Below are 18,039 nucleotides of genomic sequence, written 5' to 3'. Positions count from 1 at the left end.
ATGTATACTTCATGTGTACCTAGGCTCTGCCTATTCTATGAATACAATATCTTTGATTACCTATCAAAAAAATATTTTTGAAATATTGCCTTTTCCTAATTGTTAGATGTTAAAAAAATCTCGTATTTCCCAATGGTCTTATTTATAAAATATTTTTCGTTTCTCAAAGGGGTCGTGCTTTTAATGTAAAAAAGGTAACAAAATATTCGAGAGGTGGAAAATAATATTCTACAATTTTAAAAATGAAAATGAAAGCCACTTCTAATAGAAAATGAATTATGAACCCAAATGACTCCCAAGTGTAAGCCAAGTCCCTTTACTAGTAATTGTCCTAACTAACTAACTAACTATATATATATATTTATATATATGGACCCAATAATCCCTAAAAACCATGAATGGTGTTATTGGGTCAGAAAGTCATTGCCTTCAAAGTAGTTATGAGAAACCAAGAATGTAACCAAGAGTACTAGATTTGGCAACATCTATTCAAAATGAACCCTAACCCTCTCCAAATCTCATATGCCCAACTCTAGGGCAGAGGTTGGAGCCATCTCTCCATGCACATCGGTAGCATCATTTATATGCATCTTGCCAAGAGGTTTATGGAGCCAGCTCTATTATTTTAGTCAGTTAACCACCATTTTAGGCTTAATTGGACCACAAGCGTTGACATCGTTGCCATCTTCACGGTCTGTCAAGTTTCATACTTTTAAAATAGAGAAATTATTTGTATAAGTCTCAAATAGATAATCTCGCATAATCATCTGTAAAGAAGTTGACCCTAACTTAAAAAAAAAAGTGTAAAAACAAACTATAATATTTCGTGAGATTTACTTTTTTATAAAAGGCATATGCAAGATTTTTCTATTTAAAACTTGTACTTGACATAAGCTAATCACCATTAAAATGTCTTAGAAGTCTTCATTGCATTAATCATCTCTTAACTTCAGGCCAAGAACGTGATTAGATGAGGCTAACTTTACGGAAACTATCATAGGAAAATGATAAAAATAACTATCCATTTACAATTTTTCTACAACCTTTTAATAAGATAATAATTTTTTAAATATTTCTTTTAATTTTGATTTTGATTTTGATTTGAGGTGTTTGAAATTTGAAAAAATATTAATTTATTGATGAATTGTAAATAGATTGTAAGGCTACCATCTCCCTTTTACAAATTGTATTTCTTTCTAATTTGTAATTGATTTTCCCTCTCTTATTATTAATTTGTTTTGCAAAATCGTCCAACAACGACACGCACGCACACAACCCCACGTACAGAACAGACGCAAGAAGCGAGAAGCCCCACGTACGCACGCATGCCCGCCGTCCGCCTTAAGAGTCGCCACCACATGTGACGTTATCTCATAGCTTAAATCCTTAAATGCTGGTGGATGCAGCATAACGTTATCCTGCAACCGCATTTAGTGTTGAAATTACACTGCACATCAAGGACTGTTTGTTTTTTTAAATAAAAATTAAAAGTTAAATAAAATATTATTATAATATATTTTTTTAATCTTATTTTTATTTTAAAATTTAAAAAATTTAAATTATTTATTTTATTTTTATAAAAATTTAAAAATTTTATAATAATTGTTTTATTTCTATATTTTCTTGCGTGGAATCTTTATGCTGCATGAATCATATCTAAATAAAAAAATATAAAAAAGAGAAGTCTTTTTTGGAAGTGAAAAATTAATAAAAATCCCATAAATATTTCACATTACCGTCCGTTTTAAGCAATATGGGTGAAAAAAAACCTGCGAACGGGTAAATCGGATTGAACTGGTGAGTTTAGTTCGGTTTTAAATCGATTCGATCAGGTATCTATTTCATTTTTTTTAAAATTGGTCGAAATCAGTCTAATTTTAATTCTCCTTTTTCTAACATGAATCAGTTCATATAAATATAAATATATATTTTAATTTTTATATCTAATATATAAAATTATATATAAAATAATCTTGTATTATATGCTTAATTACTAATTAAAATAATATTAAATTATTTTAAAATCCTATATAAATAACTATATATTATCACTATAGTCTATAGTATTAGTAGTTATACTAATACAATATCACTATATATTATAATATACTATAATATATCATTATAGTCTATAATACAATTATAATATATATTTTAATATACTATAATATATTATCACTATATTGTTATATACTATAACATATATATTTATATACACTATACCTGAAAAACTGGACCAAATCGGGTTAGAACTTGTAAAACTAGAAGTACCGGTGCATTATCGGTTCTTCAAATCTTAAAACAAGTATATACTGGTTTGATTCTAAAATATATTTAAAACCGGACCGAACCAAATCGGTTACACCCGTACTAAGGAAATTAAGAAAACAAGTTTACCTTATTTTGGTATATTTGATAGATCCAAGTCTAGTTTGAATAGCAAGATACTCTCATCTTATTCTATCTCATTTCATACTCTCTCATCTCAATATCTAAACACGACAAATATAAATATTTTTTAATTTTAAATTTTTAACTTTTTCATGTAATCATTACTTAATCATTATAATTTTCATAAATTTTCAAACCAAATACAATAACAATTCAACTTTTTCAAATTTTAAAACAAAAATTATATTAGAAAATTATATTTAATTCTAACAACATTTTAATTTTATAATATTTTTATTCAAATTTTTATCTCTTCTTTTCAAAAACTCCATAAGCATCTTAAACTCAAATCATTTCACTACTATTCACAAATTATTTTATTATTATTTATAGATCATCTCATCTCATCTTACTTTCAAAATGATGTCTTGGGAACTTTTAACATGAAAATGTTGGCTTGTAAGGATGGTCATCCACGTTAGAATTGGACTTATCATACGGAAGAGAAATACTTTACATACAAATAAACTCATAAAGTGACATGAATTGATGTAATACATTAGATTATAAAATTACTTTTTATTATAAAATAAATCTAATGAATCATATGAAACTATATTAGTTTGTAAATTTATTTTATATAATATTTTTGTGTCTATATTGGATTAAATATGCGTGTGCTCTTTATTAACAAGGTTAGAAGGTAGAAAATTAATCGACAAAGAATACAATCAGTAAAGTTATACTCAGGAGGGGAAGCAAAGGCAACTAACTCCAAGTTATTACTTTTGTTTTATCAATTGGGAACAAAAGTTGAACAAAGGGATTATTTTGAATGAAAGGGTAATAATAGATGACTTTAATAAAGAGATTAACCTAATGTCGTTTTGGAAAGTGACAAAGCAAGCAACCCTCTCAAGGAAAATAAACCTCTTTAGATGCGCAGAGCAATCTTGATAGTTGATACTAAAGACAAAAAAAGGACTTAACAAGATATATTAAGAAAATAAGTTTAAAAAAATATTAATAAATATGTTAATAAATATTAATATATTAAGATATATTAATATATCCTATAAAAAAAACAAGATATATTAAGAAATCACAAGAATGATAGAAAATAGGAAAAGTCTTCTTGCAAGCAAGTTTGCATACCAAATTGCGCACCGATGTTTATATGTAAGGTATATGTCTAACAAAACAGTGTGAATTAAAGACGGAAACGATTTTTATGAGATAGAGAACTTTTTTTTTCTTTTATTTTTCTTTTTAATAAAAAAAGTCATGTAAGCATCGGTACACGGTTTGATACGCGAACTCGCTTGTACCTAGCAAGGATCTAGAAAATAAGTTTAAAAAATATTCTTTATAAATTTATTTATTGACACACACAATATATTGTTACAATGAAAAGTTAAAACATGAAATAATATAATTTTTTTTTTATATTTTAGATTTTTTTATATAATTATAATAAGTTTTAAAAAGAAAGGATATTGTTAGCAGGCTTGCCTATTAGTGTATTTAAAACTTTTTTTTATAATTTTTTTAACATTTTTAATTATTAAGAAAAAATAAAAATATATATATAATTTTACTAATAATTATTTTTTTAATGGTTAAGCAAAAAATTAAAATTAAAAAATTAAAATAATGAAATGATAAGTTTGAGTGAGTAACTCCAACAACATTTTTTTAAGAAAGAAAATGAAAAACAGAAAAAGCTGGAGGGCAATCGTGATATATAAACGTTTAACCACACCATTCCCACTACCTGCTTCCTCGGCAGTCAGCATCACCCACATGCATGCGTTATGGACACAACCAAATCCTATACTGTCTTTTTATTTGTTTATTTTTTGCGTTGTCTTTTGACTAGTGTGTTGAAGCATCTTTTTATTTGTGCCGCAGCCAAAGTAAGAAACTAACTTGAGCATACCATGGAGAAGCAGAGAAGTTTCTCCTTCAAACCCACAAGACTATTGGTCTTTACCTTCACAATCCCTTCCTCTGTCATCTTCTTCACCTGCTTTACCGTTTGGGTCATCAGAGGCACCCCTTCAGTTCCCCAAGAGATCCATTTCCAGTTCAATCAGTCCTCCCTCAGTTTGGGTTTCAGACCCTTAACTGTTCATGTTCAGAAATTACCTGCTCCCAGTGACAATTCTTCGGCAACTGTAGAGAAAAGTTTCATTTTGCTTGATATTCCTTATAGTAGACATGAAAATACGACTGGGTCTGGCTCGATTTCAGTATCTGGTGGGCTACAGAGAAAGGAACATGGGCCCAGAGTTTCAGTAGTTGGAGGCGGCAAAGGTGATGATGGGTTGGAAGGTAAATTGTCAACATTGCTAGGGAGTACATCCCAGACTTCCTCTGAGAAAATTGAAGTTCCAAGTGGTAAAAGGGGTAAAGAGAAGAGGATTGGAGGGACTTCATCCAAGAATTTTGTAGTTTCAAGTAGAGAGAAGGTTGAACAGAAGAGAGTAAAAGATTGCGATTTGACAAATGGGAGATGGATTTATGATGAGAGCTATCCTTTGTACACAAATGTTTCATGTCCTTTCATAGATGAAGGTTTTAATTGTGGGGCTAATGGAAGATTGGACAAGATCTATATGAAGTGGAGATGGCAACCCCACGATTGTGAAATTCCAAGGTACTACCTTGCTCATTTTTTTAGCCTTCTACTGCTAATACAATTTAGATATCAAGTAATGCTTTGATGTTAGAAAAAATTACGATAGAGATAAAGAACGCAGATTCTGGTCTGTGCTATAGGTTCAACGCAACAAAAATGCTGGAATCGATCAGAGGGAAAAGGCTAGTTTTTGTGGGCGATTCAATCAATAGGAATCAATGGGAATCCATGCTTTGTATGTTAATTGGCGGTATTGGAGATCCAAAGAGGGTCTATGAGACCCATGGACGAAGAATTACTAAAGAGAAGGGAAATTACAGTTTCAAGTTTGTGGTAACTACGCAGAACCGTTCTCGGCTCTCTTAACTTCTCTTTTTATTTTTTATTAAGGATTATTTGGAGTATTTGATATTGAGTTTGGTTTTGCAGGATTATAAGTGTACAGTGGAATACTATATCACTCATTTTTTAGTTCACGAGAGTAAAGCTAGAATAGGCCAGAAACGAGTGCAGACCTTGCAAATTGATAAAATCGATCGTGGGACATCAAGATGGAGAGGAGCTGATATTTTGGTCTTCAATACTGCACATTGGTGGTCACATTACAAAACCAAAGCAGGGTAAGTCCCATTCTTGAATTATATTGGCCTTGTAAGACCTAGGTTTGTATATGCTGCATTGAGAGATCCAATCTTAACTGTTTCAAATCATAGTTGTCAATTTATAAAGCAATATATTCTTATTTATCTTTATATATTGTCGAAAGCATAGCTATTCTTCATAGTTGCATTATTTTCATGTGTACTCAGCATTGAAGGATGGCTGATATCTAATGTGTATCTTGTAATGGAATTGTTTTACTCAGTGTATCCATTCGGCTAACCGATTGAAGTTGTCGTTATTTGCATGTGAAGTATAAAGGATACTGATTTTCATGTTTAAATTATTGTTTTTAACATCTGGTTGTCTTATAACAGGGTCAATTACTACCAGGAAGGGAACCAAGTTCATCCTCGGCTCGATGTTCCCACAGCTTTCAGAAGAGCTCTGATGACTTGGGCATCATGGGTTGATAAGTACATCAATCCCAGAAAAACCCGAGTTTTCTTTCGGAGTTCGGCACCTTCCCATTTCAGGTTTGCCCTTTTACACCACAATTAACACTGATGGTAGTTTTCAAGTCTCTTCATGCCAGTAGCTGAGTAGTGTATCATTTGAAATGAATAGGGGAGGACAATGGAATTCAGGTGGGCATTGTGAGGAAGCTACTCAACCCCTCAACAAAACTTCAATCACCAGCTACCCTGAGAAGAATATCATTGTAGAGCAAGTCATAAAGCAGATGAAAACTCCTGTGACTTTCTTGAATATTACTCATTTGTCAGGGTATAGGATAGATGGTCATCCATCAAGATATGGAGGAAAACCAGGAAAGCGTTCTTCTTCAAAAATTCAAGATTGTAGTCATTGGTGTCTTCCTGGTGTTCCTGATACGTGGAATGAGATTTTGTATTTTCTTCTGCAATCTAATACATGGTAATCTCGTCTTGTTTCTAAACTTGGTGTTTTCTTACAACCTCTGTTGCCCGTTTGATTTTTGCGGCTAGCTTGCAGATTACATTTTTCAGCCACTCATTGCCCACACCAACCAGCTTATCAGATGCATATCCGAGAAGTTATTCTTCGAGCGAAAGAGCAGAGTGCAGCGAAGCAGTTTTAAGGAAATGACCACCCTGTTCTATCGAGATTCATGTCATTTGAACAAAGAAACGTTTATTGTCTTAACTAACCGATCCTCTTCAAATTCTGGCATATCAAGCTCATAAACAGGGGCTACAGCTCCAAAATAGGTACTACAATTTTGATAATTCATATCTGAAGATATATAACTGTATGACATTAACTTCATATTAAAAAGAAAATTTACATCCATAAATTTACAGTCAAGTACAATGTCTGAAAAGCTAGAAGGATTTCTGGTTTATTTCCCATACAAGCACAATGTCTGACCTCATTGCTATAGAATCTTCTTCTTCTTGTTGTTATTATGTGTAATTACTATAGAATGTTATTTGCTCGAGCTTTATAATGAATAGAAGCAACATCAAGCACATTCACGAGTTGAAATGCTGCTGCCATAGCTTCTGAAAACTCTCCTCAAGAAGGACCTCTGTGGGCAACCAGAAAAATGGACTAGTATGTACATCACGAACAGGACAAATGGCTAATGAGATTGGTGTTTCTTTGCTCTGCCTTGAGAAAACAATGAATCATCTCTCTTGGAACTTTCCGGCTTTCGAGCCCATGCAGGTGCTTGATCTGGTCCATATCGATAATCATAGAAGAGCTCCTCACTAGCTTCAATCCGTTCCTTGGCAAAAATACCTACTCGATGATCTCCTGCGACTAGCATTACCTATACAAGCCAATGTATTAATTAGCTCAGCGAGCATCGGCTAATACAACAGGGTCGGTAATAGAAAGCCGCATACCTTTGCATAGCAATTAGGGTTTGACGAGTGGTTTGCAAATTTCAGCTTGTCTCCTTTGCGGTAAGCATCAAGGACAAACTGTAAATAAAGAGCTAGATGCTTTCAGATTTCAGATGACGTATACCAAGATGTTGAAGTAACAGTGTATTGGACGTGGCTAGGCAAGTATGCATGGCAAGTATGAATAACACGCCAAGCAAAGCAAATAGAGAAAGCAGGAATTGGAGAATGAAGAAGCTAAAAGGAAAATGATAAAGCTGTAAGGAAGCACTTCAATTTTCATTCAAAACTAGTTGTCTGTCGTGTAAGGGGCATCCTCAGGCACAGCACTATAATCACCTTAAAGGTTTTTTTTCTTTTTTTCCACAAAATTTCCTCTTTTTAAAATGGATGTTTTCCTCCACATTCTTAGGCCTCGTTTGGTTACATATGATGAGATGAGAAATCTGTTCATATTAGTGAAATGATTTGAGTTAAGATTTTTATAAGGTTTTGAGAAATGAGAGAGAAAAAGTTTAATAAAAAAAATTATAAAGTTAAAAAAGAGTTAGAATATAAATTTTTCATATTATTTTTGTTTTGGGATTTGAAAAAATTGAATTGTTTTTTGTGTTTTGTTTAGAAGTTTGAGAAAGTTGTAATGATTAAGTAATAATTAGATGAAAAAATTAAAAATTTGAAATTGAAAAATGTTAGTGTTTGAATGGTGTTTGGATGTTGAGATGAGATGAGATGGTTTGAAAGGTTTGTAAAACCAAACCAGGCAATCTCAAGTAAGCTGATATAAAGAGAACATATCAAAACAAACAAGCTTCATTTGACTTTCCCCAAAAATTCCTACTCAACCTTTTACCCTTCGTAGATGCCTATCTCATATATTAATAGTAAAAAAAGCATAATGAAATGTGGATATTAAACTAAAAGTCTGCGCCAAAACCTTTTGGTTAAAGTGATCCCGTTAAAAAAGATATCGAACAAAAGGCTTCCAACTTGTTGATTAAATGCATAAAGGCTGGTGACCTTTAACTAGTAATGAGGCAGATCCGACAACTCAACTTTTTAAAGACTCGTGAAGATACTAAACAATGAAGGTCACTTACCTGATCGTTTAAGTCAAAGAGGAAAGATGAATTTGCACGATCATAAATTTTCCCCCGCTTATCTGCTTCTCTATGGGAGATCAATTCACCGGTATACTCCCCAAGATAGTCATTTTTGTTCACAGGTTTCTGCAACCACATCAACCAATTCAGTGAAGAGATTTGACTAAAAACTACCAGGGGACAAAGGAGAGAATTGTCTTCTAACCTTCAAAAAGGCTCCCCATCCAGCAATATCAGACTTTGCCAAGAGAATCTGAAGTTAAGAAAAGAGAAGAAACAAAGGTTATGGTATGTCACATTGACTTGATCCTTTTAATGGACAGATTATCAACTTGGTTCTAAACACTAGGAGTTGCTCACTCTCTGCTGTTGCCTTAAAAGGAGCCTCATGTTTCCACATTGGCTATCTCCTTGCCGGGGTGGTTCACCTAATGAACTGTCTCCACAACTGCATTAAGCAAGTATCATTAAAGATAAAAGGAACTACATATAATGAGACTACAATTCAGTAACACATGCACAGATAACCAGAAATAATTGAGTACAAAACCTAGATTGATGTAAACAAAAATTGCCAAAATCAAAGCCATCTTTAATAAAAAAAAAAAAAAAAAAAAAAAAAAAAAAAAAAAAAAAACTCATCATAACCGCAACTGATACAGATGCAGCAAAAACTGTAGAGCAAGCCAAACCCTCTTATACTAGTTAACAGACAACAAAAGAAGGAAAAAGAAAACTAGGAATTACATAAATGAAAAGGATACATGGTTAAGATATACTCTGAAAGGTGAAAAACAAAATAAACTTCAAACACAGCTTCAACAGACGTAGAAAACAATTTCACAATATTTAAAGGAGAAGTTCGTGTATAGACAAGTGAAAGACAAATAAATAAAAAGAGGTTTATAACAACACCGGTGAAGTATTAATATCAAATATTTGAAACCCATTACCTAACCCAGCAATTTCGGCAAACGTCTGGGTCACATTCACGTCCAGCAGCAAAGCATGGGCATTGCCGACTTCTGCATTGACTCTTCGCACAATGGCATCCCCTGAACCGGTTTTTACAGCTCTTTGAGCATCTGAAACATTTGAAAGTTCTATATCTCATTTCATTTTTCAGGTTCATATATGCAACTGGAAAAACTTTTCGTCAGCAGAAAAAAAAAATCCAAGCAAATGATTCACATATCAGGTTTGATTTGAAATTGAATGCAACAGAATTTCTAATAAGCACGGAATGAAAATTGCTGAAGGATATACCTGAAAAAATTAAACTGGGCATGAAAAATCTATTTTATCTGGACTGTAGGATAGAATGCTGAAGAGTTATTTAGACCAATTGGACCACCAAAAGTCAATATCACAATTCCTCTTTGATTTAAGGAGTGTTGACGAAGAAAAAGTCTCCGATAATGGATTTTTAACCTTTAATTATATCATTTAACAACAATATTTGATTTGCTATCTTGATTATAATTTGTCAATTCCAGTCAACTCTCAGCACCATCATTCTGCCTTGATTCTAGGATTGATTACAAGTAGTCTTAATGTTAGACTAAAACTCAATCTCAACATTCAAGGGCTTGAGTCAATCTCCTGAATCAGGAGTTCCGCCTCAGGAAGCAGGGGCAGCATTTCCCTTTCTGGTAAATATCCTTTTTGTAAGATTTAAAAGTCATCAAGTGATTTCTCTTGGAAATATATGCATGTCCGTGCGTCTTGTGCACGTTTGGGTGGTTCCTTATAACTAATACATGGTCTAGTCGGCTGTGCTGCTCATGCTTTCTAATTTATTTGGAAGAACTAGTGACTATACCAAAAGGCAATTTATTTTTTGGCACCTTCTATGCATCGCATAGCTTAGATTTAACCTGGAATATTCATTAACCATGATGAAAATGCAACATAGTCACAACTTGAACAGCTAAAATATATATAAAAAACTTGAGCATACCCACAATATTTTTCGCAGCAAGTTCCATTATGTAGACAAGGGCATTGCTTTCCACACATAGACTGGCATCCACATGGGGTATATTGCTTACAAGACTGGTTTTTCCCATCGGCGATTCTTTTCCAAATTGATGGGTGGCCAGCAGATTTCCAAGAATATTTGAACTTCCGCGTTTTGCCCCTTCTACGAAGCAGCCGTGATCTCGCGGGCATCTCATGGTCCTAAGAAAATAATGCAATCAAATTAATCAAGGCTCTCTATGTTGCAAATAAAGGCTTATTGACAACAACAGGTTAAAAGGCAAGTGCATAATTAAATTCAGAAGCCAAAAGATAACTTGCAGCCATCCTTAGTTCAATCATCTTTACCCACTATACTTTAAAGGTGTCATGTTATTCCAAATGGTTCATCCACTAAACTTGCATAGACCAGATTACAGTCAGTAAACCCATAACACTGAAGCTGAATACTGTCGCTACAGATATCTTGAGTCAGACAAAGCACATGGAGCTAGCTCCTTTGAGCTTTACCAAAAAACGTTGTACAACCTTTAAGTGAAGGAGAAACACTACATTTGTAGACACAATTAATTTGACCAAATTGTAAAATCCAAATGGTTGAACCTTGATACATGTGTGCTTGCAGTTGTGGATAGTGAACACACTTTGTGTTTAAGAACTTTAAGAATGTTGAGCATATTCTAACAAACTATTTCCATCCATCCCATCCCTCATTTCTTCATCAGTCAATGACAAAATATCATCAAAATTAGCTTGATAGGAAGAGAGAAGAATATCCCCATTGCTCAGCTAGTAAGGCAGCAATTCCACAACCTAGTTTCGAATCTCACTGGAGTTACAAAACCTTCTTCACCTAATAGCTATAAAAAAAATCAAAAGGAAAATAACAAGCAAGAAAAATAACTTGGAATACTTACAGTATATTCCATATCAGCTTTCCCATTGTCTTCCATTAATGAACTTGGTGAAACAATAGATCTGTTCGGTGTCAAAGCTCCCCCTTCATGCATGTAACAGGATACCTCCATGCATGTCTTTAGACCAGAAAGCAAGTTCCTGGCTATGAGGCAGCTGCAAAGCATGAGCCCTACATTAAGTGCAAACTGATAAACAAAGATACCTGAATCACACCTTGAAAATAAGAAGAATAAAAACATCCACAATTGCAAGAAAATCTACATTCAATTTATTAAGTCAGACATCTGTCAAAAGAAAACCAAACCTCTGTTGCAAGTACCCCAACGCCCTCCCAACCCCCCCACCCCCAACAAAAGCAGGGAAAAAATAATAGACGAATCAGACTAGAGTATCCGGCTCTGATGGATTTAAACAAAGCCACTTATTTGTTTATGCCCTGTCTATCAACCACAGGAAACGTGGGTCACCATGATTTTGTTAAATATGTTAATGTTTTACATGCTCCACAAGTGGCTGAGATATCACCCAAGTATGAAATGCATCAAAGCATCAACTGCACTTGTCACAAACTAACATAACCCTGATAAGTTACCACAAAAACACTGGTCCATTAACGTGGCATTGCTTCTAGAAAACTATACGGAGCATATTCAGTAACTAAAAGACATAAACAAACAAGTTATTCTAAGTAACCAAAAGTAACAGCGAGAGACTCAGTTCATATTGATACAAAGAAACTGGAGATATTAAACAATATATAAGCACCCTTCCAAAACCAAATTGGATGCTATCCCTGACTTCCTCTCTATGACACTGCATTTTTCTTAGTGAGTCAAATGGCAGTCACTCAATGAAGAAAGAAACTATTAAGTTCCTTAGTTTATTCTATTGTTTCACATAAGATGTTGTAAAAAAGCATGCAAAGCAAAAGGCTCCATACCTGTTTCTTCCAAACATCTCTATACCCTTTAAATACAGTTCTTTCTCAATAGGTTTCCATTCAGAGCTACCTAACCCTTCAGCACTTTTTCCTACGGAATTGGATGATTGGTTCAGTTCAGGCACTTTTCTGGTATCTTTTATTTCATCTCTGGCATCGTCCTCAGACCTATCACTGGAAGCACTAAAAGAACTAACAAACTCGTTTAAGGTATGTTCATCAGGTTCCTTTGCAGAGCATTTAAGCGTTGTTTGACTTTCACCATTGTCACTTGAAGTGTGATTCTGAGCTGGTGGAGCTTCACTAGTTATAGTTACTACCTCCGGAGCTGAAAACATCTTCTGTTTCTTACTGGAACCCTGGAAATCATCAGAAACCAATGTTGAGTCATGTAGTGCCATGTCTGCGTTCTTCATGAAATTGTGCTTCCCCATCCTTTGGTTGTCTATTGCTGTAACATTCACATTTGAGATTGTGGCAGCGGCTTCTGAACTACAAACAGCTTGTGAAATAACAGGTGTACTTTTCCCAAAAATGCATCCTTCCTCTTGTATAATGTTTGCATTATCATGAGAACCCCGCTCTTCAGCATTACAGGACACAGGAGTCCCAACCCTCTCTTCTGAATTTGTATGCTCCATCCTCTGAAAATCATCGATAGTTGAAATTTCTGGCATGTCTTTGACAGCTCTTAACTGCAAGAATCTGATAAATTTCATGCTTTTCCCATGCAAGAGTGGCAGAAAGCCTCATGTAAACATGGACAGAAGGCAGTGATTATATAAAAAAGGCCTCTAATTTAAAATAAAAAAAGAAGAGAATGAAATGAAGCTATCACAGTTTCATAAAACAGTTTCAATGTGATCTATTTTTTCTAATTAGTTTGATCATAAACTTAACTCTAAATGAGCAAAAACAATTTAGGAGGGATGGAGCGTCATTCAAAAGTGACAATTTCGTCTCAATAATATAAATATATTAAGCAGAAAAGATGCATCCCATAAACGAACCCCTCCATTTTCTGATTACTATTATCAAACTACCCGTCTAGTCATATGCTAATCATTTACAAGAAGGAACTGATTGTAACTAGGAAGCTGCAATATTAACTCGAGTATAAAAGTGAACACCATCCAACATCCTCAACAACACAGACACACATCACCCAAAAAACACAAACTGACATGCAGATGATCCAGGTCCCACAAAAGAGCCAACTAGAAACAAAGCAAGAGGAGTGAAAATCATGTCATCTAACATCGCAAGAGAGGAAAAAGATCCATACCTGAAGGTAACACTGAGCACTGCAAGGTATCCGGTCTTCTTCATGGTCAGACCAGTATGACTGCTTTTCAGTCTGTCAAGAAAAGCCGCTGGTCAAATAAATGAATGAAAACAAAACATTTCATCAGAGCTATAAACAACTGCTTCTTACAGGATAAATTAAAGCTTGAGAACAGCCATGCAGCCGGCAGTCAAACAGCTGTTGTATAGATGCAAACAGATAAGCATGAATGTACAAGCAATCAAAGGATTATATCAGATACTGCAATGCTAATGATGCTTTTCAGAAAATAATACAGATAAGAAAAGGTCTAGGAACACATACCATACAGCGACGACAGAAAAGGTTATCAAAAGAATCTAAAGCAGCACTAAGGCTCTTGTCCAACGATAGGCCAACATCAGGTCCAAATTCCTCAGAGTTGTCGGAATTCAGATCAAGTTTCTTGTGATACTTCTCCTTAAGTGTGTTATATCGCTCCTGCAATTTAAAAAGACATACAACACTCAGCAATGAAAAAGAAGCTCAGAACAAATTAAAACCAATCATACTTTAAAAAAAGAACTGAGAATCTTCTTCTGCCCTCCAAAAGTAATGCTCAATAATCTGGCTCAAAATGTTCAATACTTCCTGGATTTTCAAATTACTTGGATTTCCAAAGTGGTGCCTCCAATAATCTGGCTCAAAATGTTGAATACTTCCTCACCTAGCCCATGCTCCTGAAAAGCCATCCTGCCATATTCAACACAGGAAAGGTTTCTTTTTTGTTACAATATATTTTAATTGACAAAGATACAATTGTAAAGAGTATATAAGATCAACAATTAAACACATGTCATGGTCACTGTATGCCTGTCTGCCTGGAAAACTTCAGAAGCAAGTCAAACATCTTCTGAGTTCCATGCATTAAAAGTCAGCAAAATCTAGGAGTTTCAATATCATTGTCTTAAATGATATTCACAACACGACATTTAGCCTTGCATTTTGTTTCTTGGTCTCAATTCTCCCTTCGATATATGTTTATGCCTGAGCATTCTCTCTGCAGAAGGATTGTCATCATTGGAACAGTGAAAATGAAAAGGTCTTTCTCTGAAGAGAGTTTGACCACCAAACTCTGAAATATATCCTTCGCAAGTCTAGCATCTTATTTAAACTTACCATAAAATACGATCTTCCCCTTCTGAAAACTCATGCTTCTCTTCCACACGTTCTGTAATGTCATCTTCACTGTCACTACAGACCAGTGCCTCGCCACCATGTTGATCATAGTAGATGCGCCTTCTCCCAACCACTGACTGGTCTTCAGCCATTCTCTGATTTCTGCACTAAGTGTAACAAATTTAAGATAATAGGGAAAGAGAGAAAATCTTCCTATGAAACAAAATTTAACAAGAAAAAAAAAAGCATGAATGAAGAGTGATAGACAAGTATATATTAACAGATGTCCAATTAAGAAAGCCGAAACAGAGAGGACTGAGACTGTGTTTGGATGAACTGAATTGAGTTGAGTTTAGATGATAAAATATTATTAGAATATTATTTTTTTATATTATTATTATTTTGAGATTTGAAAATTTTGAATTGTTTATTATATTTTGTATTGGAATTTGAAAAAGTTGTAATGATGAGTTGAGATGAGTTTAGTAACCAAACGAAGCTGGACTCCATACCTGTCCAAAAATATCCAAGTTGTATAAGGTGGTAACCTTTCAACAGGTGGAAGCTTGATACTTGTTGACAATACCACTTCGTGAACATTAATATAGTCCTTGTCACCAAAACCTTGTGCAGATCCATTAAACTTACAGATAGGACGTTCAGTTCTTGAGGAAAGCATTTTACCAACCCCATTTTCAGTGAGTGAAACCTCTGTTTTTGATGCCACCAATATAACCTGAGAAACATGACTCTCTAGCTTCATTCCATTTTTCACAAGTTTTTCCTGTGCAAGAAATAAGTAGGAGTTAGTCACAAGTGGGTAGCAACATGTGCCAAAGCAGGCTTCTCATTCTCAGTAGTTAAGTGATGTGTAAAACCAAATCCAAAGACATACTTGTAATTATTATAGTCAAAATGAGTAAAAACTAATCCATTCACGATCAGAGGCCCAATTCAACCAAGCTGTTTGATTGCTTTACATTAATAATATACAAACATTCAAACACCAAGCTGTACAAACATTAACAATGTGCAACATAGAACAATGTTGTATATTGCATAACAGACGGGGCTTACCAGTATTCCAGAACCATATAGAGAATTTTCCATACATTGAAGCAAACACAAGTTTGACTCACTCAACTCGAATAAATCACGAAAGAACCAAAAATCCTAGATGCTGGGGCAATTACTTTTGGTTAACGTGCACACTACTTGATGAAGTTTTGAAATCGATTGTAACGGGATTCAACTCTGACTTGGCATGCAATTATTAAATAAATTTATTTTAAAATAACTCGTGCAAAATTTAGTAGAAAGTGGACAACTCTAGACTCAACAATGACAATACCACCACCAAAAACCATAGTAAAGACATAAGCATTCCAGTTCTGAGAATTGATTGGTCCAGAAGAGAATATGAAACAAGAGACTTACTTTGATTGAAACAATTCTCTCCGCTTCAATTTGCTTCTTTAGCTGATTTATGTTATACGATAAGGCTCCAAGAGATTCAATTGACTGTTCTCCGCTAGGTTTCTGTAAATGTATAAAACGTAAGATTTCATTTTTTTTTTTTTTAAATTGCACAATTATCAAATTACGTGGCCTATACTCTGTACTTGCACTTTGGAGAGGCAAGGTATCTGTTTGGTCGCAGAGAAATTACAGGAAAAAAACCCAAGAGGTCATTGCTGTTACTACAATTTCACTACGAACTTGATGTTTATTGCAAATCATAACTAGTACGATAGTTCTTTTTTCCTAATTCCCCGTTCGGCTCAGAGAAAAAAATCAATTTCTCAGCAAACAAATGGAGGAATTTCTACTAGTATTTCAAGTTAAAAGCTGTATTTCCGAAAAAAAAAATCTCGAGATTTCATTTTCAGAAATTCAGGGTACTTGAAATCAAACCTTTTCAAATATCCACATAACAAGAGGATTAAGATTTACAAGAAAATCATCGGAATCGCGATGCTAATAAGAGAGTAAGTGAAAGAAAAGAGAGAGAGATTGATTCTGAGTTTTGTTGCAGAGTCGCTTACTTTGGACACCATGACTGCTCTGCACTGCTACTCGGACGACGAATACGGAGAAACGAACGCAAAAGAAACTTGGGTTTGACACGTGTGAAGTTCGGTGACGTGGCCTACGCGGACCGCTCAAGTATAAAGGCTGGTGGACGGTGATAAAGTCCACCGCTCTCAGGCCTCAGCTCTCGCTGTAGCTATCATAATTTTTTTTTTTTAATACGTATTTTTTAATATTTTTTAAAAAATAAAAAATCACAATATTATTAAAAAATATTTTCTTAATTATTAAATAAAATAAAAATAAAAAATTCCAACTATAAAAATAGAGTATCATTTTCCAAAACCTGCCGGAAGATGAGAAACTTGTATTAAATTTTTCATGAAAATGAAATTCTCCTACACGATAACCATATAACCTCTTCTCTCGTAACAAACTCTTGTCGGAGCAGAGAGAGATGCGGGTCTTCCTATCAAATGCTAATAAATGAAGATAACAACTTGGACTTAAAATACTCTAGACCAAAATCCTAATTCAAAGGACATGATAACTGGACAACTGGACCCAATGCAAGAAAAAAGCCTCTTGGCCCAACACAACACTAAAAGAAAACTACATTTAGGCTAGCCCACCACAAACCACTTCCTTGTTTTCTCCGTCAGACCACTTTAGATCTTCGCGTCGATGTCTGCTCCTTGGTCGCCTCAACCATGTATAACAATGCCTTTCACTTTTAAAGCACCTTGCCCACAAGGTACAAGAAAGAAGCTTTAAGTCGGTTGTAGTTCTCCCAAGTGTCGTCCTCCTGCTTTGTCCTTACCATCGAGTCAAAAGTTAGGTTGATTATGAAGGGGAGGACTCGCCGGTCAAGAACTTATTCTGATTTTGGTAATAAACACCCATAGAATTAATCGAGAGAAGCAATTGCACTATTGTGATGTGTTCACTGAGTCATTTCTTAAGCTAAGAATTATGGAAGACAAGGTGAATTAGAGTTGTGGGTGGTAACTTCAACTTCTACGCTACTGCTCTGATGGGATTGTAGATCTGGAAGTGACTATAGAAATGAAGGGCTAATTTCAGATTATGGCATTGTGCGG

General features: G+C 34.4%; 2 protein-coding genes across 4 annotated transcripts; one reads left to right on the top strand and one right to left on the bottom strand.

The window, feature by feature from the left end:
• The first annotated feature begins 4,163 nt into the window (after nucleotides 1-4,163).
• Nucleotides 4,164-6,590, top strand: LOC121263394 (protein trichome birefringence-like 6). Its single transcript, XM_041166261.1, has 5 exons — nucleotides 4,164-5,050; nucleotides 5,173-5,365; nucleotides 5,462-5,652; nucleotides 6,010-6,168; nucleotides 6,260-6,590. Exons 1-5 carry the CDS (start codon nucleotides 4,332-4,334, stop codon nucleotides 6,570-6,572), a joined length of 1,575 nt encoding a protein of 524 aa, XP_041022195.1. The 5' UTR covers nucleotides 4,164-4,331; the 3' UTR covers nucleotides 6,573-6,590.
• Nucleotides 6,591-6,942: 352 nt separating this feature from the next.
• On the bottom strand, nucleotides 6,943-17,094 carry LOC121263393 (histone-lysine N-methyltransferase EZA1-like). Of its 3 annotated transcripts, XM_041166259.1 has the most exons (17): nucleotides 16,954-17,094; nucleotides 16,346-16,447; nucleotides 15,421-15,692; nucleotides 14,909-15,070; nucleotides 14,398-14,482; nucleotides 14,075-14,230; nucleotides 13,901-13,948; nucleotides 13,751-13,822; nucleotides 12,466-13,160; nucleotides 11,525-11,678; nucleotides 10,588-10,808; nucleotides 9,581-9,712; nucleotides 8,988-9,075; nucleotides 8,833-8,880; nucleotides 8,625-8,753; nucleotides 7,525-7,602; nucleotides 6,943-7,448 (listed from the first exon to the last, which is right to left on the bottom strand). In XM_041166259.1, exons 1-17 carry the CDS (start codon nucleotides 16,963-16,965, stop codon nucleotides 7,257-7,259), a joined length of 2,646 nt encoding a protein of 881 aa, XP_041022193.1. In that variant the 5' UTR covers nucleotides 16,966-17,094; the 3' UTR covers nucleotides 6,943-7,256. The 3 variants fall into 3 exon arrangements, 2 of the variants coding, with proteins under 2 accessions (XP_041022193.1, XP_041022194.1); XM_041166260.1 differs by lacking the exons at nucleotides 16,346-16,447; nucleotides 16,954-17,094 and having other exon boundaries at nucleotides 14,909-15,075; nucleotides 15,421-15,550; XR_005940254.1 differs by lacking the exons at nucleotides 6,943-7,448; nucleotides 7,525-7,602 and having other exon boundaries at nucleotides 8,659-8,753; nucleotides 10,592-10,808.
• Between the last annotated feature and the right edge of the window lie 945 nt (nucleotides 17,095-18,039).

Source organism: Juglans microcarpa x Juglans regia, chromosome 4S (genome assembly GCF_004785595.1).
Source record: "Juglans microcarpa x Juglans regia isolate MS1-56 chromosome 4S, Jm3101_v1.0, whole genome shotgun sequence".
NCBI lineage: Eukaryota > Viridiplantae > Streptophyta > Magnoliopsida > Fagales > Juglandaceae > Juglans > Juglans microcarpa x Juglans regia.
Note: the sequence above shows the minus strand (reverse complement) of the source record. Positions and strands in the feature narration are given on the sequence as shown.

Coding starts and splice junctions, on each gene's coding strand:
- LOC121263393 (XM_041166259.1), bottom strand. Junction 15,693..16,345: donor AGAGAATTGTTTCAATCAAA/GTAAGTCTCTTG, acceptor TTTCTTGCACAG/GAAAAACTTGTGAAAAATGG. Junction 7,449..7,524: donor ACCCTAATTGCTATGCAAAG/GTATGCGGCTTT, acceptor TGGCTTGTATAG/GTAATGCTAGTCGCAGGAGA.
- LOC121263394 (XM_041166261.1), top strand. CDS start 4,332: ATGGAGAAGCAGAGAAGTTTCTCCTTCAAACCCACAAGACTATTGGTC. Junction 5,051..5,172: donor CACGATTGTGAAATTCCAAG/GTACTACCTTGC, acceptor TCTGTGCTATAG/GTTCAACGCAACAAAAATGC. Junction 6,169..6,259: donor TCGGCACCTTCCCATTTCAG/GTTTGCCCTTTT, acceptor TGAAATGAATAG/GGGAGGACAATGGAATTCAG.